We start from the raw sequence: 27,058 nt of genomic DNA on the forward strand, positions 1-27,058 counted from the left end.
TCGCCAAAGAGGAACTCATTTGTCCATAAAGCATTTATCAACCCTGCCTATAACCCACCAAAGTAAGCACCAAGCACTCTTTACCCAAAATGGTGGCCATTCACATTGAAGAGTAAACAAGAATCAAGTATTTAGAGCTGGAGGGAACCTTAGTATTCACCTAGCCTGGTCTATTCATTCTACAGATGAGGAAAATGAGTCCTAGGGAAGGGAAATCATTAACCCAATGTCATAGAGGTGTTAAGTGGCATGGCTGGAATTTGAAATCAAATTCTCTGACTAAATCTGGTATGCTGACCATTGAAAGTTCTTTACCAACTCTTCCAGCAAAATACATAATATATAGTATTCAGCATTACAGAAACATATATAACAGTCCTATAGCAGTGAAACCAGAATGATACCAGGTGAGAACAATAACATTCTATTGACATTACCTTGGGAAATTGATGTATTGGAAAGAGAAATTACTTATAACAGAAATTAGCCTCAACACAAAAATAATATTTCATATTGGCAGTACACAGTGCCCCACTCAATTTATAATGAATAAAAGTAACTGCAGAAATTCATTCAAAGTTACAAAACTCATTAAAAAGAGGCATTCAATTTCCATGCTGGTCAGTTCTCCCTATCTAATGGGTATCTTCCACCATTTTTACTGTTATATATTGGGAATTAATTGTGTTAAGTAAGGGATAGGAGATACAGAAAAAAAAATAAAAAAAGACTTTTAAAAAGCAAGAAAAGGACTTTGGCATTTAAACATGACTAATTTATATAAATATGTAGACGGATCTATAATGTCATTGGTGTGATACTCCTTCCGCCTGGAGCAGATTGAGTTCCTCCTTGTATAGATTTATGTATGTGTGTGTCCTTGTCTTCCCTGAACTAAAATGTTTAAGCTTTTTTCCCGAGGGAGCTAACAATGGGATGTCTTCTTTGGCTGACTAACAGATATTAATTGTTGGTGAAACTGAAGAGGAACAGTTGTTTTTACTCTTACATTGTCATTTTAAAAGAATTCTTCCCGATATGATGTGCTTTAAAAATTTAAAAATATAAAAAAAAAGGCTTCTACAAGCAAAATGGGAAACCACTCCGAGGGACTGGGAGAAAAAGATTGCTACAAGATTTTGAGATAACTTGCAGTAACAGAATTGAGAGCAAACCCCTGGCTGCTGGATTCTATAAACATAAAAGCTGTAAGGACATATGACTGTATTTCATTGGATGGGCATTTTTTCTTTATTAATAATTAACATTTTATGTCATGGAAAGCATTCCCCCCCCCCATAACTGACATAGTAAAAATGTTTAAATGTACCTCATAGAATCACATCCTAGAGATGTACTGGCTGTTTCAACAGCTTCCCACCTCCCCCACGTCCCCACGGAATTTCTTTTCCCACTTAGATTTTATAGCAGTCCGTCCCTTGTCCTTCTGGCCACCTATGCAAGATTTGTTAGCCAAATGAGTTACAGTAACATGAAAGCAATCCGAGCGAAACAGTATATGTCCTAGGGTGGCCTCTAGGGAGGTTATTAGGGAAAGCAGTCTATAAACTCACCATATCCTATAGATGTGGGAAAATGTGGACATTAGAGATATTCGAAAGGATTTTTCTGTTTCTGAACTCAGCACACTTTTAAAACCCCACAAAACTACCAGAGGGAATAAACGATAACCACCTAAGTGTTTGCTACTTGAATACATTCACCTCTGTCATGCTAGTTAAAATACAGGTAACAAAAGGAAAGAAATGTGGGGGACTTTCACTTATGCAAATTCTACACAATATTTTGGGGGGGAGGTGACGTAGGAAACGCACGTGTGTGTGTGTATGTGTGTGTGTGTGTGTGTGTATGTGTGTGTGTGTGTGAGATCGCGCGCGCTTTCCTATAATTCTCCCCAGCCTGATGAGCAGGCAGGAGGATAAACCCTTAGCAGAGGCAGCGCCAGCGCAGTCCGAGAGAGAGGAGGGGACTGGACTGCACAGGACAGAGCGAGGGCTTCACAGACCCGCCGACTTTGCTCTTTAAATTGGTCTCAAAGCCGATTACAGCTGATCTCCCACGTGACGTTTTACCTTCTGTCTCCCCCGGAGCGAATGCTCGTGGACAATCCTCCTTGGGCTGCGGTGCGTCTCCCCAGCCAGATAGATCCCACGGCCGGTTTGGGGCACGAACTTTTTTTGGGGGGGGGGGGGGCGGACGGCAGCGGGGAAGGCCGGGCGGAGCCAGTGGGAGGCTCTGGCCGCAGACAGCCCGGCCTCCCGGGGAGCCCAGAGGTCCCTCTCGCCTAGCCTGGGAACTGAAGCCGCGGCTGCAGCAGCTACAGCAGCAGCAGAGAGATCGCGGGCGAGCCCCCCAGACGCCCGTGCCCGAGGGGAGGCCGGGACACCGGCCTTCCCCCCGAAGGCCGAGCGGCCGCGGGAAGGCTAAGGGGTGCCCGCGCCCCGGGGAGGAGCAGAGGAGCCCCCGGCCACACTGCAACCCCAACGCAGGGAAGCAGAGAGAGGGCTCGGGGCCCGTCCCATCGGGGGCGGAGTGGGGGAGCTTGCACAGCAATGTCGGGGGGCGCCCCGAGCTAGAGGCCAGCCGAGGACTCGAGTGCCCCAACCCACCGGCCGGCCCGGGCCCCCCTAGCCATGCAGAAGAGCGTGCGCTACAACGAGGGGCACGCCCTGTACCTGGCCTTCCTGGCCCGCAAGGAGGGCACGAAGCGCGGCTTCCTGAGCAAGAAGGCGGCCGAGGCGAGCCGCTGGCACGAGAAGTGGTTCGCCCTCTACCTGAATGTGCTCTTCTACTTTGAGGGCGAGCAGAGCGGCCGGCCCGCCGGCATGTACCTGCTGGAGGGCTGCAGCTGCGAGCGGGCGCCCGCCCCGCCCAAGGCGGTGTCTGGGGCCGCGGGGGGCAAGGACGCCCTGGACAAGCAGGTAAGCTCCCCTCTCCAGAACCCTGCCCTTTCCTTCTTCTCAGCGCCCTCTCTTTTCCCGCCCGCCCGGAGTCGGCTTCTTGATTTGGGGATCCTGGGGGGGGGGGCACACCGGGGTAGTGCCCTCCTTAGAGGTGCCGCGCAGCCCAGAAGCCGAGTTCAGGCAGTAGAGCAGTTTAGGAGGGGCGAACTTCAACTGCCCCAGGTTAAGGTAACAGTGTGATAAAGAGCCAGGGGAATTGCGCAGGGCCACCCTCGTTGAAAAAACAAACGAAAAAAAAAACCTCCTCAATCTGGGCAATTCATCTCCCCCTTTCGTGAACTGAAAATGAGGGTAGCGGTAGCCCCCCCCCATTATCGCGTAAATTTGGGTGTTTTGGTTTTTTTTAATCTCTTCCAGACGCTTGATAGAGATCAGTGGTCATAATTAGTGTCACGCATTACGATTCACAGCTTCCCCTACTGTCTTGGCTGGAAGAGTTCAATCTGGTGACACGTGAAGGCACCTGTTGGATTTCACGTGGCTAGAAGAGATGAGCTAATGAATCTGGGAAAGTTTAGTTTCCTACTTAATATGGCTGGTGGCTGTTTGTGTCCCTGCCAGTGCATGAGCACTGCTGGTGGTTCTGTGAGGGCTAAAAAGCTTGGTGCATCCTTGGTAAAAGTGAAAAACGTTTTGTTGATTGCTTTCTGTCAGTCGTGGCTTGTGACAGTTTGCCATGCCAGCGTTTGGTCGGTTGTGCATCTAATTAAGGGGCACCTAGTGAATTCCCTGAGGATAAATATGTTGCGTGTTGTCAGTGTCCCAGACAGAACCCATTTTTTCTCATTCTTAGAAACTGAGATAATCGGTGCGAGAGAATTCCTTGTACTGACTGGGTGGAGGTGAGGGTTAGGAGATGGGGGGAGAATTCCCCTCATACATTCTGGGTGATCATTTTTTAACAGTTTTATTTTGTACTTTTCTAGGAATACTATTGTCTATGACTCCAGAAAGTTAATGGAAAATATCAGGTTTTGCTTCTTTATTCCTCTTGGGTCTTAGAATTATAGCTGATTAATTTTACTGTCCAAAATTTGTCCACTATGATTGTGCCTGAACATCCATGCCAAAGAACAAAGGTTGATTATCCGAGCCTCATAGGCAAATTTCCTAGCAGAATTCTCAGTACCAAACAATGAATACTTGTGATGGATTAAAAGGAGATGAAAACTAATTAAACTGAAAGTTTCTCCTTTTTCCACTTTGGTTTTAGGCAACCCAGACTCAAGTCTTCAGATCAAACTTTTTGAAGAAAGAGGAAGCTGATATGATAAACATGTTGGTTTTTGACCACTTTTCTCCAGTGTTATTTGGAAATCTATCCCTCTCCTTTCCCCCCCCCCCCCTTACCAATATAGAAATAGATTGTATGATTTTAGTTGACCAGAGAGGCACTCTGGTTTAGTGGATAGAGAGGCCAGACTACAAACCAGGAAGTCTGGGTTCAGTATTTGACTTTGATACCTGCTGGCTGTGTGACCCTGAACAAGTCACCTAATAGTCTCAGTGCTCTAGAAACTAGAGTTGAGGTAATTCTATATTTGCAGAAACGTTGCTGACTTGCATTGGTTGAGATAGTTTTCTTATCCAGGAATTTCCTATAACAATAAAAGCAAAGTTATAGTTCCTATCTCAAAACCCTTTATTTGACAAATTTACTGTTCAAGCTGAGGTTGAGGAAAAGGAATAGTGGGGCAGGAGTAATCTTTTCTAGGTTCTCATGGATCACTTTGTTTGTTTTGGAGGGTGGAAGAGGAAGGGGTGATGGTTGTTTTCAGAGTGAGGGAATTCACCTTGAATAGTCTCTGCAGAAACAAATCTCATATTTTTTTAACCATTAAAATTCTAGGTAAAATAAAATATTTGAAATTATTTTGAATATTCCCTCAATTTATTAAAAGTATTGAAAAATTACTGTGTCATAGGCACAGTGCTGAATTTTCCTAGTACCTCTCTATAATTTCACTTAATATCCCTGTGAGGCAGGGTGATACATTGTTAGGTTAGTTTTACAGAGACCTGAGATCTTGGAGCTGTTCTGCAGGGGACACAGAATAACATAGGAGGAATAGAATATGGGAATCTTGGACTTTTTATTAGCATGTCTCCCAAGGATTTAGCATAATGCTTTGTAAGTAGTGAATACCTTCTTTATCAAACTGAATTGATTTGAGAGAATTTACCAAATCCAATTCAATATGTTATCTGTTATCTACAACTTGTTCATGCCCTCCATCAGCAAAAAAAAATAAAATAAAATAAAATCCATCATATTGATCATGGACCCCCACTAAGTATATATTTACTGATTATACATGTGTTACTGTCTTAATGTTATGTACATTATAAAACTTACAGAAAATAGAAATAAAAAGCTGAGATAAAGATGAAATAATATATGATCCTATTTTAAATAAGGAACCACTGGAATTTCTTGAATAGGGGAGTAACATGGTCAGACCTGTGTTTTAGGAGAATCACTGTGTGGAGGATGCTTTGGAGAGGGGGAGAGACTTGATGCAGGGAAAGATAACTAGGAAGCTGTGGAAGTAGTCCTCTAAAAATGTGATGAAGGCCTGAATGAGAGTGGGAGCTGTGTTAAGCAGAGAGAAGGTACTGTGTGAGAGACATTGGGATAGTAGAACTGAATAGACTTGGCAAATGAATTCTACGTGGTATGAGGGAAAGTCCTGAATCAAAGATGACATATAGGTTTTGAAAATCTGGGAAACTGGAAGGATGGTGGTGTTCTTTACATGAATAGGGAGTTTGGAAATGGGTGGACTGGGATGGGGGGGAAAAATAATGTGATGGGATCTTTAGTGCTGATCCCAGCCCATCCTTGCCTGCTCCTCTTTTGTGATGTATGCTGCTCCACCTAAAATGAAAAATGTGTATGGAGGGAGAAGTACAGAACTAGCTTTCCTGTTGCATCTGCTATAGCCATAGGGTGATCTGGGGGCCTGGAGAGGAAAAGTGATATGCTCTGGTGGTTCCTGAAAGCATCTGTGCAGCTGTTGCTATAAGGTGCCAGGGTGTGGTTAGGTTATAACTGCTCTGAGAGGATAGCAGCTCAGAATTGGGTAGGTTAGGATCTTGCTAGCTAGGTCAAGGGAGGGAGAAGAGTAGGGGAGTATTGGAAGGTAAGGGATGTTTGTGTTGGAAACAAGACCCATGATTGGTTCTGTAGAAGGATGAGATTCAATTAATCTTTTCCACCTGCTGATTGGTTCCTCACGTGCCCTGGAGATCAATCCCTGGTTTCTCCACTTTGCAGACCACTATATTAGAAAATCTTATAATAAAAGAAATGAAAGGACTATATAAGATGAGAAAACTGAGATCTAGAGAAGGGAAATGGCTTCATAAGATAATAGATTTAGAGGGACCATAGGGACAATATAGTCCAATCCCCTTGTTTCACAGATGAGAAAACTGAGGGTCCATAGGTCTAGGTGTTCTTGACTCTAATTCCAGCACTCTATCCACTATACCACTGGTTCTCAAAGTGTGATCTCAGGACCCCTGGTGATCCCTGAGACTCTTTGGGGGGGTGGTCTTTAAGGTCAAAACTATTTCCATAATAATATTAAGATGTTTTAATGTCTGATATGGTAAATAGAGATATAATAACCCATATAAGAAAGAGCTCTTGGATGGGGGGAGGTCCTAAATAATTTTTGAGCATATAAAAGGATACTAAGACCAAAAAGTTTGAGATTCCACACTGCATTATGCTATATTATGCTATATATGTTCTGTGACTTGTCCAAGATCAGATAGCTGAGAATATACTGGGCCATATGAGAAATATATGTATTTTTCCAGAGTCTTCATCCTGTTTTGAAGACCTGGTAGGTATGCGATCATAGACATAAAGATAAGAGGGACCCTAGAGTTGATCCAGTCCAGGCTCTCATTGCATGGGTGAAGAGACTGTGACCAAGAAGTTGTGACTTACACAATGTCACACAGGTAGTAAGTGGCTGAGTCAGAATTTTGACCCCAGGTCCTCTGATTCCAAATCCAGTGTTTGTTAAAAGAAGAATCTCCCACCTCTCCTCATGTTCACTTGCCACATTTGGCCTCTGAGGATTAATCACCAAGAGCTCTGGATGCTTTTGGTTTCTGCACACCAGTTTTTTTTTTTTGTTAAGTCATTTCAACAACAACAACAACAACAACAACAACAAATGGAGTCCTAGTAGAAAGAATTAAGCCAGTCCTTTGAGACCTCAAAGTCCATGTGACTCTGGCTGCCTTGGCTCAGTACATCATTTGTAGAGAAAGGAATGGAACGATAAGGAGTGACAAGTTTCAGATGTGTATGTAGCCATCTGCTTAAATGTCACTAACATCTTTAGGACTAATGAAAAGAAAATCAAAGCATGAGGAAACCCAACACAAGGTCTACTAAGATGTCTTTTGCAAACAGTATGGTGCTAGGGGAAGGAGCATTGGGGCTGGGAGTTAGGAGACTTGGGTTCTTCCCCTAACAAGATTTTTGACCCTGGGCCATAAATGGAGGTTTTGTTTTCTCGTCTGTAAAATAAGAAGTTAGATCATATCTAAATCCAGAATTCTGTGATTTTCATTCTGGGCAGAAGATAAGAAAGAGACCATCCTGGATTCATGGAAGATTATAGGTAGAAACAGTCATGTGTTGGGGTAGATGCTGTATTAGGGTTTCAAAAAGCTACTGATTTGAGGGAGGTTGTCTTAAAGGAAGGGGAAAGGTGATTAAAAGGAGCATTTTAGTAAATCTGTAGATCATCAACTCAGGTCCATTGGAGCAACCCCAGACTTCATTCCAATATGGGTGTTCATAGCTTGATACATTCATCCACGTGGATGAGTTGTGTGATCTGCATCCTTGGAGTGAACACCTGGGTGAATGAATTATTCTTACTTGATTAACTTCCAAGATGTACCCTAATCATCTCTGAAGTTTAAAAATATGCCTTCAAACATTTAGATTTCCCCAATGAAATGAGTTTTTTGTGTGGATAATAGTAGGCATTTGCCTCTTCATTTAACTGTCAGTTTTATTTCCATTTTGCTTCAAACTAAGCTGGTTAAAAATTTTTAAACATTTCTTATATTATTTTTTTTGGTGCTTCAGTGGGTCTGTGATAGATAGCCTCAATGCAGCTGATTCCTACACCCATGGCATGGATCTCAGATCGCAATCCATCCATGACTTCTTATTCCAAGCAATTCTTCACTGATTCCATAAATGTTTTGTAGCAGACCTGTGCATTTCATTGAAGGCCTTCATCTAGTTATTTTAACAACACGACACATGCCACATTCTTTAAGCTCTCCCAGATTTAGCTAACTTGATCTTTGTTTCCAAGTTAGCAGAAGAAAATGTTGGTATGTTTCACCCTCCAAATATGTCTTGAAAGAATGGCTTACTTTCACAGTCTGCTCAAGTAAGTAACCATAGTTGGTACTGTCCATTGGTATGCTTGCGGTTTTTTCATGGTGGGTTAGTTCCCAAGGACAAGTAACTACAGTATCATCAAAGGAATTTTGATGAAAAAGAACTTTTTAAGAGGTAGCAGCTTTTCTGTTGCCCTCAAAAAGGCATGCTTCTCCGGGCAGCAAGGTGGCACAGTGGATAGAGCACTGGCCCTGGAGTCAGGAGGACCTAAGTTCAGGTCTGGCCTCAGACACTTAACACTTACTGGCTGTGTGACCCTGGGCAAGTCACTTAATGCCAATTGCCTCTAAAAAAAAGTTAGTTCTTAAAAAAGTCATGCTTCTCGTATTGCAGAAAAGGAAAAGAAAGCATTTAGTTAGCACTGATCATCTAGACCTGCTTCACTTTACAAGGTAAACTATGTAACATAATGTAGAACAACTCTTCCCAGAGAGAACCTCAGAGATAAAAGTATTTGATATCATAGAAGTTGCAAGGAAATTGCAGAGCTGGGGATCAAGCTTTGTATTTTGTTGTTGCCTGTGTCTTTAAAAATAAAACAAACCTCAGAAGGCAAAAATAGCCAAATCTTGAAAAATAATATTTTCAAACAGTTATGTTTTTTTTAAAAGAGTGGGATTTGTAAAAGTCGAACCTTAAAAATGACATCTCAACATGGGTCTTTTAAAAAGATAAGCATAGTTGTATATAAATTTTGAAAAATGCCTTTATAACACGATGATCACATAATGGATAGAGAGATAGGCTTGGAGTCAGGAAGACCTACTAATGAGGGTTCAAATTCTATACTTTGGCATTCTAACTCTGTGACCCCAGGTAAGTCACAACCTCTTGGTGTCTTGTGTACTTTTCTAGCACATAAATACATGCTAGCAGCATGTTAGTAGACCTGGAGTTCTCTAAACTGACGAAATCATAGATCTTTCCTTACCCAAATTCCTTTCTCAGAGGGTTATTATGAAAAAGGTGCTTTTGAAACTTGAAAGTGATAGAGAAATGCAGGCCATTAGTCTTTGCCTTCTAACCTATTTGTTACCATATGTTTCTTCCACATGCATCCAGGACCAACATCATTTTACTCTACAGCTTCAGTAAAGCGTTTTGTTCAAGTGTGATCTCATTTATGTGAGTGAGATATCTCTTTAGTTCCAGAGGTTTAAGGGAAAAGCCATTTGTCATATCAATGACAGATTAAACACTTCGTTTTAGTTTTGAATGGATTAAAAATTGTATGACCTCACTTTGTCACCTCATTATCATCTAGTCCTTTCATTCTCATTAGTTTTCCTATTTCAAATAGAGGTTTCTATAGAATTAGCTGTTTGCATATGTTTTAAAAATATTTTTAGGGGGTACTTTTTTTGGACTCAACTTTTAGTTTATGATGTTTAATTGGAGCTCAGAAATCAATTGAACTGTGGCTTATTGATTAAGAATGTCTATAATTAAAACAGATACCTAATTAATTAATAGTACACAGAATTTAAAATATTAGTTAGGAGGGCAAAAGTGACTCATTATTTGTACTTTGTAATCATCCTTTCACTTTGCAAAATCAAATACAGTGCTAATCTATGTCCTCAAAGATTAGCAAAATCCAATTATTTGAATTTTTTCATTCTGTACCTTGTGCTACAGAGCAGCTAGGAGGCATAGTGAATAGAGTGCCACCAGTCTTGGAGTCAGGAAGATTCATCTTTATAAGTTCAAATCCAGCCTCAGAAACTTACTATCTGTGTGACTTGGGGCAAGTCTCTTCACCCCGTTTGTTCCCATTTCTTCATTTATCAAATGAGTTGGAGAAGGAAATGGCAAACTACTTCAGTATCTCTGCCAAGAAAATGCCAAATGTGGGGCCATGGAGAGTCAGAAATGCCTAAAAAAACATGGAAGCTTATAGGTTTTTATTTTGTGTGAACAAAATTCTGTTAAATGAGTTTTAAATCCAGCATGTGTACAACTGGTGGATTTGCCCATTTGAGGAATCGGGATGTGTGCACAATCTATTAAATTAATAAGAATTAATCCTCTTAGAAAATTAGTTAACCTAAATAGTAAAATTTTTAATCTTTTTCAAGTATCATCAGATATTTGCCAAGTACACAGATAGCACTGTGATAGATAATAAGATGTTAAATGTTTTAAATATTATGTTATAATAAGTGGCTGTGAGACTAATTCTAAGTGTTATTCCAAATCTGTTAATTACATTTCCAGTGGTATGGTACAACTTTCTACTTTTCTACTTCAAGGAGACTTAGGAGTTGGAATCCATTAATAATTATATTCTTCAATGTAGCCAAATTTGGCATATTCTTTCCAAGGGGGGGGGGGGAGAGAGAGAGAGAGAGAGAGAGAGAGAGAGAGAGAGAGAGAGAGAGAGAGAGAGAGAGAGAGAGAGAGAGAGAGAGAGAGAAACAGAAACACATATTTTGGCAGCTTCTTGCAGAAATAATGACATTGGTAGTTGGAGCAGAGACCCAGGGAGCAGATGTTCTCATAGTTTTTACTTGTTACTGGCACTTGAGATACTTATGCTTCAATGAAAATCAGAATATGAAATCAATTTGCTCCAAACTGGTAACAGTGGATGCAAAGCACCAAGAAATATACTTCTAGGGAAGATGCCAGAAAGAAATAACAAATTGAAGAGTGGTATACATATATTTAAACACTATGGTTTTTCTTTCTCTTTTGATATATATGGGAAGAAATGAGGCAGGAAATTTTAGACAACTTATAGCATCAAAACAGGGTGAAGGAGAATAGAAGTTTAAAACGTATATATGAGACCTGATGTTGTTTTAAGTGTCTGATCACATTGATGTTGGTATTCACTTCCAGTGGTGAAGATCAGAGGTCATTCATCTATGACTGCCCATTCTGTGAGATTCTTGTCAATTTCTATCCATAAATCCTTCACAAAGGGGTGGGGGAGTGTACCTAGTGTGCCAGGAACTTTCCTATAGCTCTCTTGATGTTAAGTGGATCCCACTGGTGCATGTAGGCTATCCAGTAGTTATTTCTTATTTTTTCTATGTGATTGGCCCATCTTTTTTTTTTCTTCTTAGTCCTCCATTTTTCTGATGAAATGCTTATTGCTATTTCTCCTGCTCTGTTCTCAATTGGGAATGTGTTGTAGTTTACTCATGTACCTCTCCATTGCTCTTTGGGTGACTTCAATTATTATTTGAAGACTTTGACCATCATGACTTGTAGACCTACATCATAAAAATATAATGACATTCACAAATGATAAAAAGAAATGCATGTATTTTGTTTTCTTTTCAATTCTGATTTCTACACTCAATCTTTTTTCTATTTTTCTCATCTTGTATATTTTCTTTGTGCATTTCTTAATACATTTATTCCACAGAATTAAGTATTTTTTACTCTCTACATATTTTCTGCCTACTAGTACAAAGATGAATATATGTAAAGAAAATAATCTTTTGTGAAATCTTATTTCTAACTCCACTATATTTCTCATATCTGGCCTTTTCTTTACTAATAGGGCCACCAACCTGGCTCAGAACCTCATTACCTATTGCCTGGACTATTACAATAGTCTCCTAATTGCTCTCTGTGCCTCAAGTCTCTCCCTGCTCCAACTCATGTTCCATGCATCTGCCAAAGTCATATTTACAAAATACAGATCTGACGATGTCACACTCCTACTGCAATTCCAGTATCTCCATATTACCTTTGGTAGCAGATACAAATTCCTTTGTTTGGCATTTCTAAAAATAATGACTTAAAAATAAATTGATATCATTTGCTTTTATTTAAAATTTTAAGAATATATTTATTCATTTTGAGCTTAAATACAAAAAGACAAAAAAGAGAACTTTCCATGTACACAGCACAACATAAAAAGAAGATTAAATATAAAACCATATAATTTCATTTCACGGTGATTTGCTTTTTAAAAAATTCTAGACATCATTTCCAAAGCTATGCTGGTTTTTGTGCTTCCGTCTAAGTTTTCTTTTGTTCTCTGTTGTGTACTTTTTATTTCCTCCCTTCTTCTCCCCCTACCCTAGAGAAAGCTAACATTAGACATATCTGTGTATATAACCATACTGTACATACTTTTATTTACCAGTTCTTTCTCTGCATGTGGATAACATCTTCCTTCATAGCAACTTCCTTTGTAGTTGAGTTGAGTATAATACTCAAAATGACCAAGTTGTTCAAAGTTGTTCTCATAGGACAATATTGCTGCTACTGTGTACAATAATCTATTGGTTTGGCTCATTTCACTCTTCATTATTTCATGCGAGTCTTTCCATGTTTTTTTTTTTAATTTTTTTTTTTAATTTTTTTTTTAAATTTTTTTTGGTGAGGCAATTGGGGTTAAGTGACTTGCCCAGGGTCACACAGCTAGTAAGTGTTAAGTGTCTGAGGCCAGATTTGAACTCAGGTACTCCTGAATCCAGGGCCAGTGCTTTATCCACTGCGCCATCTAGCTGCCCCCATGTTTTTTTTTTAAATCAACCAGCTCATTATTTCTTATAGCGCAATAGTATTCCATCACAGTCATATACCACAACTCATTTAGCTATTGCCCAATTGATGGGCATTCCCTCAATTTCTAGTTCTTTGCCACCACAAGGAGAGCTGCTCTAAACTATTTTAGAATATAGTATTCTTTTCCTTTTTCCCTGGTCATCTTGGGAAACAGACCTAATTGTGACATTGCTATGTTAAAGGGTATACACAGTTTTATAAATCTTTGGGCATAATTCTAGATTGTTCTCCAAAATGGTTGAATCAGTTCACAGTTCCACAAACAATGAATTAATGTCCCAATTTTTCAACAACCTCTCCAACATTTGTTGCTTTCCCCTTTTATCATTTTAGCCAATATGTTAGTATAAGATGATATCTCAAAGTTGTTTTAATTTGCATTACTCTAATCGATAGAGATTTAGAGCATTTCTTTTAATTGAAAAACTGCCTGTTCATATCCTTTCACCATTTATCAACTGGGGAATGATTTATATTCTTATAAATTTGGCAAAGTTCTTTATATATTTGAGATATGAGACCTTTATCTGAGGAACGGTTCTCTCAAATTATCTGTTTTCCTTCTAAACTTGGCTACGTTAGTTTTGTTTGCACAACCCCTTTTAGTTTAATGTAATCAAATGATCCATTTTACAATGCTCTCTATATCTCTTGTTTATTTATAAATTGTTCTTCTGGCTATAAGTCCTCATAGGCAATATGCTCCATGTTCCATTTTGACTTTATCTTGCTAGATGATGTAAGATATCATTCAATGCCCAATTTCCACCAGGCTGCTGTCCAGCTTTCCTAACAATTTTTATTTAATAATGAATTCTTATTCTCAAAACTTAAATCTTTATGAAGTTTACTAGAATCATTTGCTACTGTCTCTTGTGTCTATTCTGTTCCACTGATCTACCTTCCTATTTCTTAGCTAGTACCAGATAGTTTCCTTTACATTCTTCCAAATGAATTTATTATTTTTTCTAGTTAACTAAAATATTATTTGTAAGTTAATTGGGATGCATCGAATATGTAGATTAGTAGGTTAAATTGTCATTTTTATTATATTGGCACTGCCTACCCATGAACAATGAATATTTCTCAAATTATTTAAATCTGACTTTATTTGTACAAAAAAGTGTTTTATATTTTTGTTTTTCCATCACCTTCATTTCTATATATCTTCCTCTCCCCTTCCCAAAACGCCTTATAACAAAGGATAAAAAATAAAGGAGTGGGGGGGAAATTCAGCAGAACAAACCTTCACATCAAAAAAAGTCTTGACATATTTCATGTTCCACATTCATGGTCCCCTCACTTCTGTAAAAAGTGTTGGGAGAGATCTTTTTCTATCTCTTCTTTGGGACCAAGCTTTGTCATTATAAATTTGCAACATTCAGTTTCCATTTTATTGGTTGATATTTCTAGTCATTGTGTGTATGTTTTATCTTTTTTTCCCTTTTAAATAATATTTTATTTTTTTCAATTACATGTAAAGACAATTTTAACATTCATTTTTATAAAAAATTTTGAGTTCCTAATTTCTCCTTCCTCCTTTCTTCCCCCCACTCCCTAAGATGGTAATTTGATATAGGTTATAGCGAAAGGAGAAACAACAAAAGAAAAAAATACAAAAATAAAGTGAAAATGATATTCTTTGATCTGAATTTAGACACTATCAATTATCTCTCTGTGTGTGAATAGCATTTTCCATTATGAATCTTTTGGAATTGTCTCTGTGCTGAGAAGAGCTAAATAAGTCAAAGTTGATCATCATTCACTGTTATTGATACTGTGTTCAATGTTCTCCTGGTTCTGCTCACTTTGCCTCAGTGCATGTAAGTTTTTCCAGGTTTTTCTGAAATCCATAAAAAGAGCTGCTATAGGGGGCCACTAGGTGGTGCAGTGGATAAAGCACTGGCCCTGAATTCAGGAAGACCTGAGTTCAAATCCAGCCTCAGACATTTACTAGCTGTGTGACCCTGGGCAAGTCACTTAACCCTCATTGCCCTGCAGGAAAACAAACAAACAAACAAACAACAACAAAAGAGCTGCTATAAATATTTTTGTACATGGAGGCCCTTTTCCCTTTTTTTATGATCTCTTTGGAATATAGCCCTAATAATGGTATTGCTGGATCAAAGGGTTATTGTTGTTGTTTGTCTTTTGTTTTCAAAGAGGACATCAGGAAGTGATGTCATCACTTGCAGTGAATTGGATTTAAGTGAGGCAAGGTTGTGCAAAGCCACCAGCTTCACTCTCTCCTCCAGAGCCATCTGGGTCCAGTGGCAAGATATATATATCAGGACAATTGAAATTGGCCCTGGATGTTTGAGGCAATTGGGTTAAGTGACTTGCCCAGGGTCACACAGCTAGTAGTATTTAGTATCTGAGCCCAGATTTGAACTCAGGTTTCTCCCCACTCCAGGGCCAGTGTTTCTATCCACTGCACTACCTAGCTGCCCTGCATCAAAGGGTATGCACCATTTGATTTGGGCATAGTTCCAAATTGCTCTCCAGAAGGGTTGGATCAGTTCACAAATCTACCAGCATGTTTTTTGTTTCTGCTTACTGCACTGAGCATCAATGTTCATATAAGTATTTTTTCTCCTTTATATACATTATTTCTTATGCTACAGTAACATTACATGAGATTCATGTATCACAACTTATTTAGCCATACCCTAGTCAATGGACCTTTGTTTCCAGCTTTTTGCTACCATAAAGTGCTGCTATAACTATGCTGGTGTATATGATGCCTTTTTGTTATTTGACCTCCTTGCATATGTATGGACATTTTAGTCACCTGCTTCATGTGATTCCAAGTTGCTTTCTGGAATGGTTCCACCACTAGTGAATTAGTATGCTTTGTCTTTCTACAACCTCTCCAATGTTAACTATTCCCAATTTTAAACATCTCTGCCAATTTGCTGCATTGTGAGGTGAAACCCTAGAGTTGTTTTTATTTGCAAAAAGTTTGTTTTTATTAGCCATCTGGCATATTCTTTCATATATTAATAGTCTGCACTTGTTTTGAGAAGTGTTTGTTCATAACTTTTGACTACTTATCTATTGGGGGGATGACTTCGGCATTTAAAGTCCTTCCCAGTCTGACCATAACCTGCCTACTTTTTCAGCCTTATTATGGATTACTCCACTTCATTCATTTTTTTGGTCTAGCCAAACTAGCTTTCTTATTGCCCGTCACACATATTACACTTCCTATCTATGTGCCTTTTTCACAGGCAAAGGAAAACACTCCCTCATCTCATAATACCTAGTTTCTTTCAAAACTCTGCTCAATCACCACTTCCTTCCTATAAGGCCTTTCCAAATTCTCTCCCGACTTGATGTACATAGCTAGTACCCATACTCCCCCCAGTACCTTTTATTTTGTATTTATCTATATACTTGCAATCCACCTTTTGGAGTTCTGCCAAAAGGCATCAACTCAGAGCAAGAGAAGATGGGGGTGGAGAACAGCCTTCTTGCTTGATTTCCTTAAACTCCAAGATAATTTTGGATTTGACCTAAGGGTGGACCACCTATTATGCTGCTGATACAGACCTTGGTGGTTACAAGGGTATGTAAAGAAAGGAGGAAGAAAAAAAATTATAGAATGTCAGAGCTAGGAGGGACCTTTAAAGATCATTTAAATCCCCTTGTTTTATAGATGAAGAAACTTAGGCTTTCTCAAGGTCACACAACCAGTTAATGGTGAAAACTAGGGCTAGAATACAGTTCTTCTGCCTTTCTTGTCTGATCCTCTTTCTATTTTACTGGGTTTTTCCAGTTAAGGTAAAAAAAAAATCCAACAGATTTGATTCTTTTGTTATCTTTTAAATATTTATGAGTTGTGCGGGGCCAGAGAGAGAAGAGTTTCATGTGAGAGACTCTAACTTCAAGCTGTAGGTTTTGTCTAAGAGAGGTCTCTCTTTGAGCTTTTCTTTTTTCCTGGGATCCATTTCCTTAAATAAGGAGGTTGGAGGCAATTCTGAAAGTAGTAGCTTTGACAATAATAACTGGATTTATGTCCAAATAGATTTGAAAATAAATATCATGGGTAATTTAACTTCCCCATTTGTAAAAATTTGTGGCCACAGTACCTTTCATTAGTTTCTCCTATACTTAGCAATACTGAAGTATCTGCTGGTGTTGAGGAAGAGTAACTGGAAAGCAGCAATAAGATTACTGCTTATATTTTCAAATTTACCAAAAGTTTTACTTTCCCAGACTTATTTAATTGAAACTTGGCCTGATTTATATTAAAAGCCTGTGGGTTTGTGAACCCTTGCTAATTTACATGAGCGCTATAAGCTGTGGGACTAGATGTTGGAAACAGTGATGAAGAATATATATTTTTTAAAACTTGAATAATCACAGTCAAGCATGGGAATCTTACTGAAAAAAGCCCTTCCTAGTCTATAGGGAATGTGGATACTTAAGTTCAATGGTAAATGAGGAACTAAAGTGAAGAGAGGCTTTGTTTAAGGAATTAAACCTAAACAGGGTGGGTTAGTTTAAGGTAGTCATTCTGAACATTTTTTGATGTGTCAAGGAAACCTTTGGCAGACTGGTGAGACCTATGAACCCCTTCTAAGAAAAATATTTTATTGGCTAGGTTTCTAACTGAAAGACTTGCTAAATTTCTTTTTGTTGTTGTTGTTGTTGTTGTTGTTCAGTTTGTTTCAGTTGTTTCAGTCTGATTCTTTGTGACCTCATTTGGGGCTTTTTTGGGCAAAGTTACTGGAGTGGTTTGCTATTTCCTTCTCCAGTTCATTTGACAGATGAGGAAACTGAGACATACAGGGTGAAGTGACTCACCCAGGGTCACACAGCTTAGTAAGTATCAGAGGTTGGATTTGAACACAGGTCTTCCTGACTTCAGGCTGGGCACTCTCCACCATGCCACCAGCTGTCCTAAATCTCAATTAGAGGTTTGTAAAAAGAAAGATGCATTTTTCCCCATCTGAGGTCACAGACCTCATGAACTCTATCCATTGATCAAATCCCTTTAGAGTTTCTGCACTCCAGGTTAAAAATCCTGGTCTGAGGGAAAAAAGAGTGGTAGGATGGTGTTGAGGAAAGGGTTATATGGAGGAGTCTCTGATTGTAAAGGCCTATTTCAAAATACACAATTATTAAAAATTGGGGTCGGATGGAATGGCATAGGTAGATTTATATTGTAAGGCAGGAATTAGACTGGTATGAAATCAAATTTAAAGACTACAATAAACACTTTTTGGAGTGTGTTATATATGTCTTTATGGACTTAAATAAACAATTAGGTACTACAGTGATAATTCACTGTAGTATGGAGCTAACTGGGTTTAACCAGTGGATCCAGTGGATCAAGGTTTGATTCAATAAGGCTAAGCCAATGGAATAAGATTCAATTCTACAGGCTTTTATTAAGAAGTTACTATATTGCAGCTAGGTGACGCAGTGGTTACAACACTAGTTCTAGAGACAGGAAGACCTGAGTTCAAATATGACCTCAGAGACTTAACTAGCTTGTGACCCTGGGCAAGTCACTTCATCTTTGTTTGCCTTAATCCACTGGAGAAGGAAATGGCAAACCCCATTGACAGCACTGGTGTGCTATGGTCCATGGAGTCACAAAGAGTCAGACACAACTGAACAACTGAACAAGTATGTTTCAAGGTTCTTTGATAGGTACTAAGCTTATAATAGATCCTACCAAACTGAAAAGTTTTCAAGTCAGGGCTCAGTGACAGAGGACTAACCCAGGAAGATGGGAACAGGTTCATCTCTAAAAGGTAATGAAATGTTGGGCACAGCAACTCATAAGAGCTACTGATTGGTATATATCCACCGTGTTCCAGCAGCTTCTTGCCCTGGAAGATGCTTCTGCTTGTAGCCCTTCCTCTGATTGGACAGTTCTTCCAAGAACCTCCATTTTAAGAAAGTTTGGGTCAGTTGGGTTTATTCCTTCATTCTTCTCCTGGTTCCAGTCCTGACTCTGGAGTTCTTTCTCCATCATATGTCCACCCTGGACTTATTTTATTCTTTCTCACTGCCCTTGCTCCCCACCCCCCACTGTTTTTCATCTTCCTTTAATATTTTGTCCCCCCTCCCTCCCCCCCCCCCCCCCCCAGAATGTAAGCTCATTAAGGAGAGGTTTTGTCTATCTTTTTGCTTGTTATTTGTATTCCAGAACTTAGCACTGAGTAAGCACTTAATAAATGCATATTGACCTTGAGTTAACTTGGAGGAGGTTTCAGAATGCACTGGTAGAGTAACACCCGTATCCTGTGCAATATTTTAAACTTTGAAATATTAAAGTCTTTTCATCTTAACTGAATTCATTTTACCTTTGTTTCACTTTTGGGCCAGTGTTCTCATTTAGAGTCTGAGTTTCAAGAGGAATCTCCCATTTCCTGTATGTATATATTAAAATTATTGGATAGGGGCGGCTAGGTGGCGCAGTGGATAGAGCACGGGCCCTGGATTCAGGAGGACCTGAGTTCAATCCGGCCTCGACATTTGACACTTACTAGCTGTGTGACTGGGCAAGTCACTTAACCCCCATTGCCTTGCAAAAAAACCAAAACCAAAACCAAAACCAAAAAACGATTGGATAGTATGTGATATTTCTTTCATGGAAAGTGAGGGAACAAATCTGTATGCAAGCTGTAAGTGTGTAGGACTTTATTTTCCCACAATACTAGGGAGTAGAATTCCTTCTGCCCAGATTACCAAATGCATTTGGATGGACATGCTTTGGAGCTTGCCTATCTAAATGTTCATCTGGGACAGATAGACAGAAATTTGGATCCCAAGTTGAACAGGAAGAGGAGAGGGGGCTGTATTGCCTTCAGACAAGTCAAGACAACAATTATTTATTAAGTGTTTACTGTATGCCAGGAACTGTGCTAAGTGTTGGAGATACAAATACAAGCAAAAAAAAAAAAACAACCCAACACTTGCCTTCAGAAAACATATGCAGCACACAGAAAAGGAGCTGAAAAGTGAAAGGGGGAAGGGGAGGGGAGGTAGCCTTGAGGGGACACTGTGTCAAAGTATAGAAAATCTGAAGCTGAGGCAGGAGAAAGATGAAGGTTGACTGCTTGGGCTCCTCTTTAAAATGGAGCCCAAGGAGAAACTCACCAATGGGAGAAGAGGGATGGCATGTCAGAGGAATGTTACAGTCTGAGATGGCTGCTGAAACGTGGTGGCCAAGTCTAAAAAGTCAGCTTTTTCGTCAGGAGGCTGCATAGCTCCTTTAAGGGTCAGGGCCAATTTTTTTTTAACACCAAACACTTTACTTCTTTAACTTATACAGTAGACAGTGGTCTCAAAGAATTATATAGTTGTTACAATTAAAAGGGGGCAGTTAGGTGATGCAGTGGATAAAGCACTGGCCCTGGATTCAGGAGGACCTGAGTTCAAATATGGCCTCAGACACTTGACACTTACTAGCTATGTGACCCTGGGCAAGTCACTTAGCCCTCATTGCCCTCCATTGCCTCCATTGCCCCAAAAGAATGGCTGTACAATTAAAATGAACATCCTACAGAGGGTAATGCTGTGCTGAAGAGGTGTATAGTGAGTGTGTAGGCTGTAACATATGACCAATGAGGAACCCCAAAGAAGAACCGTGGTCAAAGATGTCATTGAGGAATTATAGGATTGGAATACAAGATGGACTGATCAGGTGGTGAGGGTGGTGGATGAGAGTTGGACAGTACTCTTATAGTGTCAGGAGAATGCAGGGAAGACTTTAGCATGTCCTCCTGATCAATGGCAGGTCACTGACAGGAGGTGGGATGGGCAGGCACCGATGGCTTGGGATGTGTACTGCTTGAGGGAACTTCTGAAACAATGAAACCCACATCCCTTCTAGTAATTTTGAGTCACTTGGGCCTGAGAGAGTATATACCAGAGGTTTGTGCATGAGGCTCTGGCATGGTGACATTACTAGGCAAGGACAATGATTAATGAGGAGGCTTTACAAGGTGGGAGGTTTGAAAAGTGGAACGGTGGAGGACTATATGCAGTGAGGAGCTGAGAATAAGAGGAGGCAGAGCTGGTTGTGAGAGAGAAAAAAGCCATATGGGGTAATGGTTGGGTTCTGTTTGAATGGTGTTGATGATTACAGAGCCAAGGCAAAAATTGTCATCCAGCCTGCATTGAGGGATGCCTGGGAAAGATTCTAAAAACCATTCCACTTTCTACTTAAACTTCCAACACTTGGGACTGTGAGTTGTAATGACACTATGCCCCCTCCCATAACTCATTTTTGGGGTGACAACTATTCAACTCATGCCTGGTCCCCACATTGTGTGTGATATACCAGAGACACAAACATCCATTAACAAGATATTTAATTAAAATATGAGATTTTTTTGGAAGCAAGGAATAACAACAATAGTAACTAGCATTTATATAACACTTTAAGGTTTACAAAATGCTTTACATATGTTATCTCCTATGAAAAAGAGGGGGATCCAATAGTAAACCAATCTCTGCATCCATATATAAAGGGTGCAAATATCCTGTTCCTGCAGGGGAATTATAATCAGATTCCACCTCAATCCTTCCAACTCCCAGCTGCTCACAGCTCAAATGGCATAGTAAACTACATTCCTGTGCATTTTTTTTACATATGATTTTTTAACTTTTGTGATTTGGCATTTGTGACATTGATATCACTAGAAATTGTACTTATGCAAAGGGCTGTAGGAGCTGGTCCTAACTTGTTAAATATGGAAGAAAAAAACATAAAATACTATTTGTTTAACAAAATCCAGATGGTGTTAGGGTTGATATTTAATTCCATGGAACAGGGGTTTCCATTTCTTTTTACGTTCCACTATAGGGGAAATCACATTTTTTTTGGTGTGTGTGTGTCTGTGGATTGAGGGGATGATTTTTTCTTATTAGTTCAATTATTAAGGTCATCTAACTGTGCCAAAATCCAATTTTATCCTAGAACTGGGAATTCTAGAGGACTTCTATTTCCTCATGCCAAACAGTAACTTTTGTTTTCATTTTGCGGTGTGCTACTCACACTTTACCCCCAACCCCACCATTTTTTTTTCTCTGTGAATGTTGCCGTTTGGCTTCAGTTTTGCTTTTCAACCATTTTTCTCAGTCAATTTTGAAATCCAACTACTAGCATTCATATAGTGCTTTAAGGTTTACAAGATGTTTTATATTTGATTCTCCAAATAACTCCATGAAGTAGGTGCTGTTATCTCCATTTTCTAGTTGAAGAAATTAAGGGTGACAAAGGTTAAGTGATCTGCCTAGGATCACATGGCTAGTAAGTTTTTGAAGCAGCTTTTAAAGTATTGTTAAAGGCACATCAATGGAGACTCTAGGTTACTTCTGCTAAGAGTTTTGTTCATTTCAAGAGATTATGCAAGTTGTTTCTTTGTAATCTGGTTTTACCCATATGGGTAACGCTTCCATATTTCTACATACCGAAATTCAATTAGATGTAATAAATTCCATGACCTTTTCACATTGTCCCTTGTAATTTTGATCTTCTCCCATTGTACCGTTTACATCAGTTTACCCCTAATTCACCTCTTCCTTCAAAGTGGGAACAATTGAGAAGGCTATCATTCATAATTTCTATTTGCTTTTTAATTTTCTAAAATTTTTGAATTTTGTTTAAAAATATTTCATTAGTGAAGTATAATAATGTATTTGGCTGGGGGGTGGGGAGAAAGAGTTGAAAAAGCTTGCATTTGCTTCTGGAAACTTGCTACTGACAAGTACTTCTGTTTGAGTAGCAGTAAATAAACTAAGAGTTCAAACCAATTGGAAGCATACTTGGATTCACATGTCATTATCATACAGTTTAAAGAGCTGTTATTTTTTTAAAGGAAAAAAGGAAAAGAAAAAGAAAAAAGACAATGGCAGATTTACTTGGTGAAATATAGAATTTTAAACTATGAATTCTCTAATGCTCACCTCAGATGCTCTTGATTCTCACCTCTGTTAGATGAACAGTCATTCTTAACAGCTAGCCCATACATAGTGTAGAGTATTAGACCCAGCTTTGGTACTTTTTTTCATGCTTCTGTGGTTGTTAATTTAATTTAATTTTCTGATAGTTTCTTTTAATAAGGGTAGCTTTGATTTTCTTTTTCTTTTTCTTTTTTTTTTTTAGTGAGGCAATTGGGGTTAAGTGACTTGCCCAGGGTCACACAGCTAGTAAGTGTTAAGTGTCTGAGACCAGATTTGAACTCAGGTACTCCTGACTCCAGGGCCGGTGTTCTATCCACTGCGCTACCTAGCTGCCCCGGTAGCTTTGACTTTCAAAGATTATTTCCCTGTTTACTTCTTGTTGTTCAGTCATTTCAGTTGTGTTCTACTCTTTGTGACCCCAATTGAGGTTTTCTTGCCAAAGATATTGGAGTGATTTGCCATTTCCTTCTACACCTCATTTTACAGAGGAAACTCAGTTAAGTAACTTGCCCAGGTCACACATTTAGTAAGCACCTGATTCTAGATTTGAACTCAGGTCTTCCTGACTCCAGGCCTGGCACTCCTAACTGCCCCCTGTTTACTTACATAATGGGTACTTGACTCAAGAAAATAATTTTCTGCAATTATCATTAAACTTGGATACATTTCATGGAGCAACATTGAACTTATTTGTTTCATTAAATTCCGCAGAGTATAAAATACAGTAACTGGGCTAACCAAATATGTTTGCCGCTATCATGGAGTGTGCGGGGCACAGAGTCCAAATGGCAAAAGAATTCACCATGGATGGTGAAGTCCTCCAGATGCTCTTCTTTGCAGGCAGGCAGGTCACAGGCAATTTATTAAGCAATTATTGTGTGCTCCGGGTATATCAAAAACAAGCACAAAGCATGACAGTCCTGCCTCCACGGAATTTACATTCTAATGGGAGAACACTATATACAAAAGGACAAACTGAAAAGTGTGGGATGGGGTCAGGGAACTATAGGAACATGATGTCTTAAGTCTAGATTCAGAAGCAGAGCCAGGAAGGGTCAGAACAATGACCAGCCTAGGCCTTTCCCTGAAGTGGTAGCCCTCAGGGGGACCTCATCAATAGGAGGAGGCTGGAGAGGTGGAGAGCACCAGAGCAAGAAGGCTTCAGGCACTGAAAGAAATTCCAGGTGTGAGAGAGAAACTGAGGCACAGGGGCAGACTCTGGAGGGTCAGAAGCATATGACCATTTTGTTGACGGCATGAAATCCCAGAACACTGCTGAGGCTTCTCAATGAGATCTGTAATCATTCAGAAGAATTCTGTGTAATGCGGTCACACTAGAAGAACCAAGTGGATGAGAATTACTGTTGTTCAGACCATGATAAGCAATTCCTGGACACTAGAGGTTTACCCAGTGCCTGTTGTATTCTTAGATATTATGGAGAGTTAGTGAATTGGTTCTAGAACTGAATAAGGAGAGTGGGTTGAACCTTAGAGATTTTGAATTGACTTAATGATACTAAGCTACCCCCTATAGAAAAGCCTATCTTTTAAAAAAATCACTTTTAAATGTTATTTTTTTTCAAATAATAAAACCTGATTTCCCTTTCCCTCAGTTGCCTCTATTTCCCATGGGGGAAAAAAGAAAAGAAAAACAAATCCCCTTGTGTACATTGTGCTTAGTCAAGTAAAACAAATTCCCTCATGGGCCTGTATCCAAAAATATACAGGCATACCTTGTTTTACAGATATTGATTTTTACAAATTGAAGGTTTGTGGCAACCTTGCACTGATCTATTGGCACCATTTTCCCGACAGAACAAGCTCACATTGTGTCTCTGTGTCACATTTTCTCATAATATTCCAAACTGTTTTCATTATTATATCTGTTATGGTGATATGTGATCAATATCTTTGATGTTGCTATTGTAATTGTTTTGAACCTGCCATGAACTGCACCCACGAAAGGCAGTGAGCTTAATAAATTTTGTGTGTTCTGGCTTTTCTCCCATTTCTCTCCTTCTCCTTAGGCCTTTCTAATACCTGAGACGCAACAGTATTGAAATTAGGCCAGTTAATAATCTTACACTGGTTTCTAAGTGTTCAAGTAAAAGGAAGAGTCAATCATGTGGCAAACTTCTTGTTATTTTATTTTAAGAAATTGCCACAACCACCTCGCCTTCAGCAACCCCAACCTTATCAATCGGCAGCCATCAACATCAAGGCAAGACCTCCACCAGCAAAAAAGATTACAACTCCTGAAGGCTCAGATGATGCTTAGCATTTTTTAGCAATAAAGTATTTTTAAATGAGGTCCCATTTTATAGATATAATACTATTGCACACTTAATAGACTACATTATTGTTTTATTTAACATAACTTTTATATGCACTGGGACACCAAAATATTGGTGTGACTAGCTTTATTGCGGTAATCTTTTAATACAGTGTCTGGAACCAAACCCGCAATCTCTCCAAGGTATGCCTTTGTGTCTCAGTCTGTAACCTGCATCAGTCACCTTTCTACTTAAGAGAGAGGGTAGCATTTTCCATTTTGGGGTCCTTTGGAATCCTGATAGGTCATTGCATTGATCAGATTTCTTAACTATTTCAATGGGTTCTGTTTTGTTTTCACAGTGATGTATATTTTATATAAATTCTCTTGGTTCTCACTTCATTCTGCATCCGTTTTATACAAGTCCTTTTAGGTTTTCTGTGTAACTGTTTCTTTCATTATTATGGTGATATTCTTATATGAATTCTCTTGGTTCTCCTCACTTCATTCTGCATCAGTTTATACAAGTCCTTTTAGGTTTCTATGTAACAGTTTCCTTTCATTATGTCTTATGTTCCATGATATTTGTATGCATAATTTTTGTCGAGCCATTCCCCAATTATGAGGACTCCTTTAGCTTCCAGTTTTTTTTTTTTTTTTTGCCAGCACAGAAAGAGCTGCTTTAAATGTTTCTGTATATAGGAGTAATTTTTCCTTTTTTCTATCTTTTTAACATCAGTGTTCCGTCAGTGGTACTGTATGGTTGTAGTAATGGAATACTTTATGGTTCAAAGAATTAAAGTTGTGGTGTACCCAATTGTAGCAATAAATAGTCTGCAGCTTATTACCAATAGAGAATTTCACTGAAGGAATAATAAATAGCATGATGTAGCGCTTTAAAGTTTGCAAAGTGAGCCCTTGAAGAGCTTACACCATTGCAAGTTGCTTCTGATGAAACCCAGATACATTCTTATTCTTCTAAATGTCCCTGCACAGTGGCTTGGGTCTAGTTCATGTTCCAGGAGCTGTTACTGGCTAGTTCGGATTCATGTTTTCCTTACTGGCACAGAACAGCAAACATTGTTGCCTGGCATATTGGGCACCTGAGGAGCAGATTTCCAACATAGACTAACAAAAGGAGAACAACAGAAGGGGAAGTGCCATTGCCATGCCCCAAATCTTTCCATTTTAAAAAATAATTTCTTCCTCATGTTTATCATGTTAGTATAGTTTCATCCATTGTAGTCTTGCCATTTGGAGTTGTCTTGTTAAAAACTTGACTAGAATTATCTTAAAATGATGTCCACTTAGCACCTATATTTTATTTCCCCTCTAAAGTTGTCTATCCTACAAGGGATTCTAAAGCTGGGGAGTTGTGAACTCATTATTTATTTTGATAACTACATTTCAACATACTTGGTTTCTTTTGTAATCTTATGTATTTTATTTTATGTGTTTTAAAAACATTGTTCTGAGAAGGGGTCCATGAGCTTTCCCAAATGGCGAGAGGAATCCATGACACAAAAATGGGTAAGAAGCCCTCCTTTAGAACCTCAAGCTCAGCCTCCTTGTTGAATCTGAGAACATCCATTACATTTATATACCACAACCTGTTAAGTCCTTCCCCAATTGATGAGCATCCCTTCAATGCCCAATTCTTTGCTCCCACAAAAAGAGCTGCTATTAATATTTTTGTACATTTGGGTCCTTTTCCACTTTTATGCTCTCTTTGGGATACAGACCTAGTAGTGTATTGCTGGGTCTACGCACAGCCCCATAGCCTTTTGGGCACAGTTCCAAATTGCTCTCCAGAATGGTTGGATCAGTTCACAATCCAAGAATGCATTAGTGTTCCAATTTTTCCACAGCTTCTCCAGTATTTATCATTTTCCTTTTTTT

At 39.2% G+C, this 27,058-nt stretch overlaps 1 protein-coding gene across 3 annotated transcripts in view; it reads left to right on the top strand.

The window, feature by feature from the left end:
- The first annotated feature begins 2,516 nt into the window (after positions 1–2,516).
- Positions 2,517–27,058, top strand: part of RASGRF2 (Ras protein specific guanine nucleotide releasing factor 2) — a 337,273-nt gene continuing 312,731 nt past the window's right edge. For all 3 annotated transcript variants that reach the window (XM_043969980.1, XM_043969989.1, XM_043969999.1), the window contains exon 1: positions 2,517–2,942. In XM_043969980.1, the coding sequence (XP_043825915.1) occupies positions 2,655–2,942 (288 nt within the window). In that variant the 5' untranslated portion in view covers positions 2,517–2,654. The remainder of the gene's footprint in view (positions 2,943–27,058) is intronic.

Source organism: Dromiciops gliroides, chromosome 1 (genome assembly GCF_019393635.1).
Source record: "Dromiciops gliroides isolate mDroGli1 chromosome 1, mDroGli1.pri, whole genome shotgun sequence".
Classification (NCBI taxonomy): Eukaryota; Metazoa; Chordata; class Mammalia; order Microbiotheria; family Microbiotheriidae; genus Dromiciops; species Dromiciops gliroides.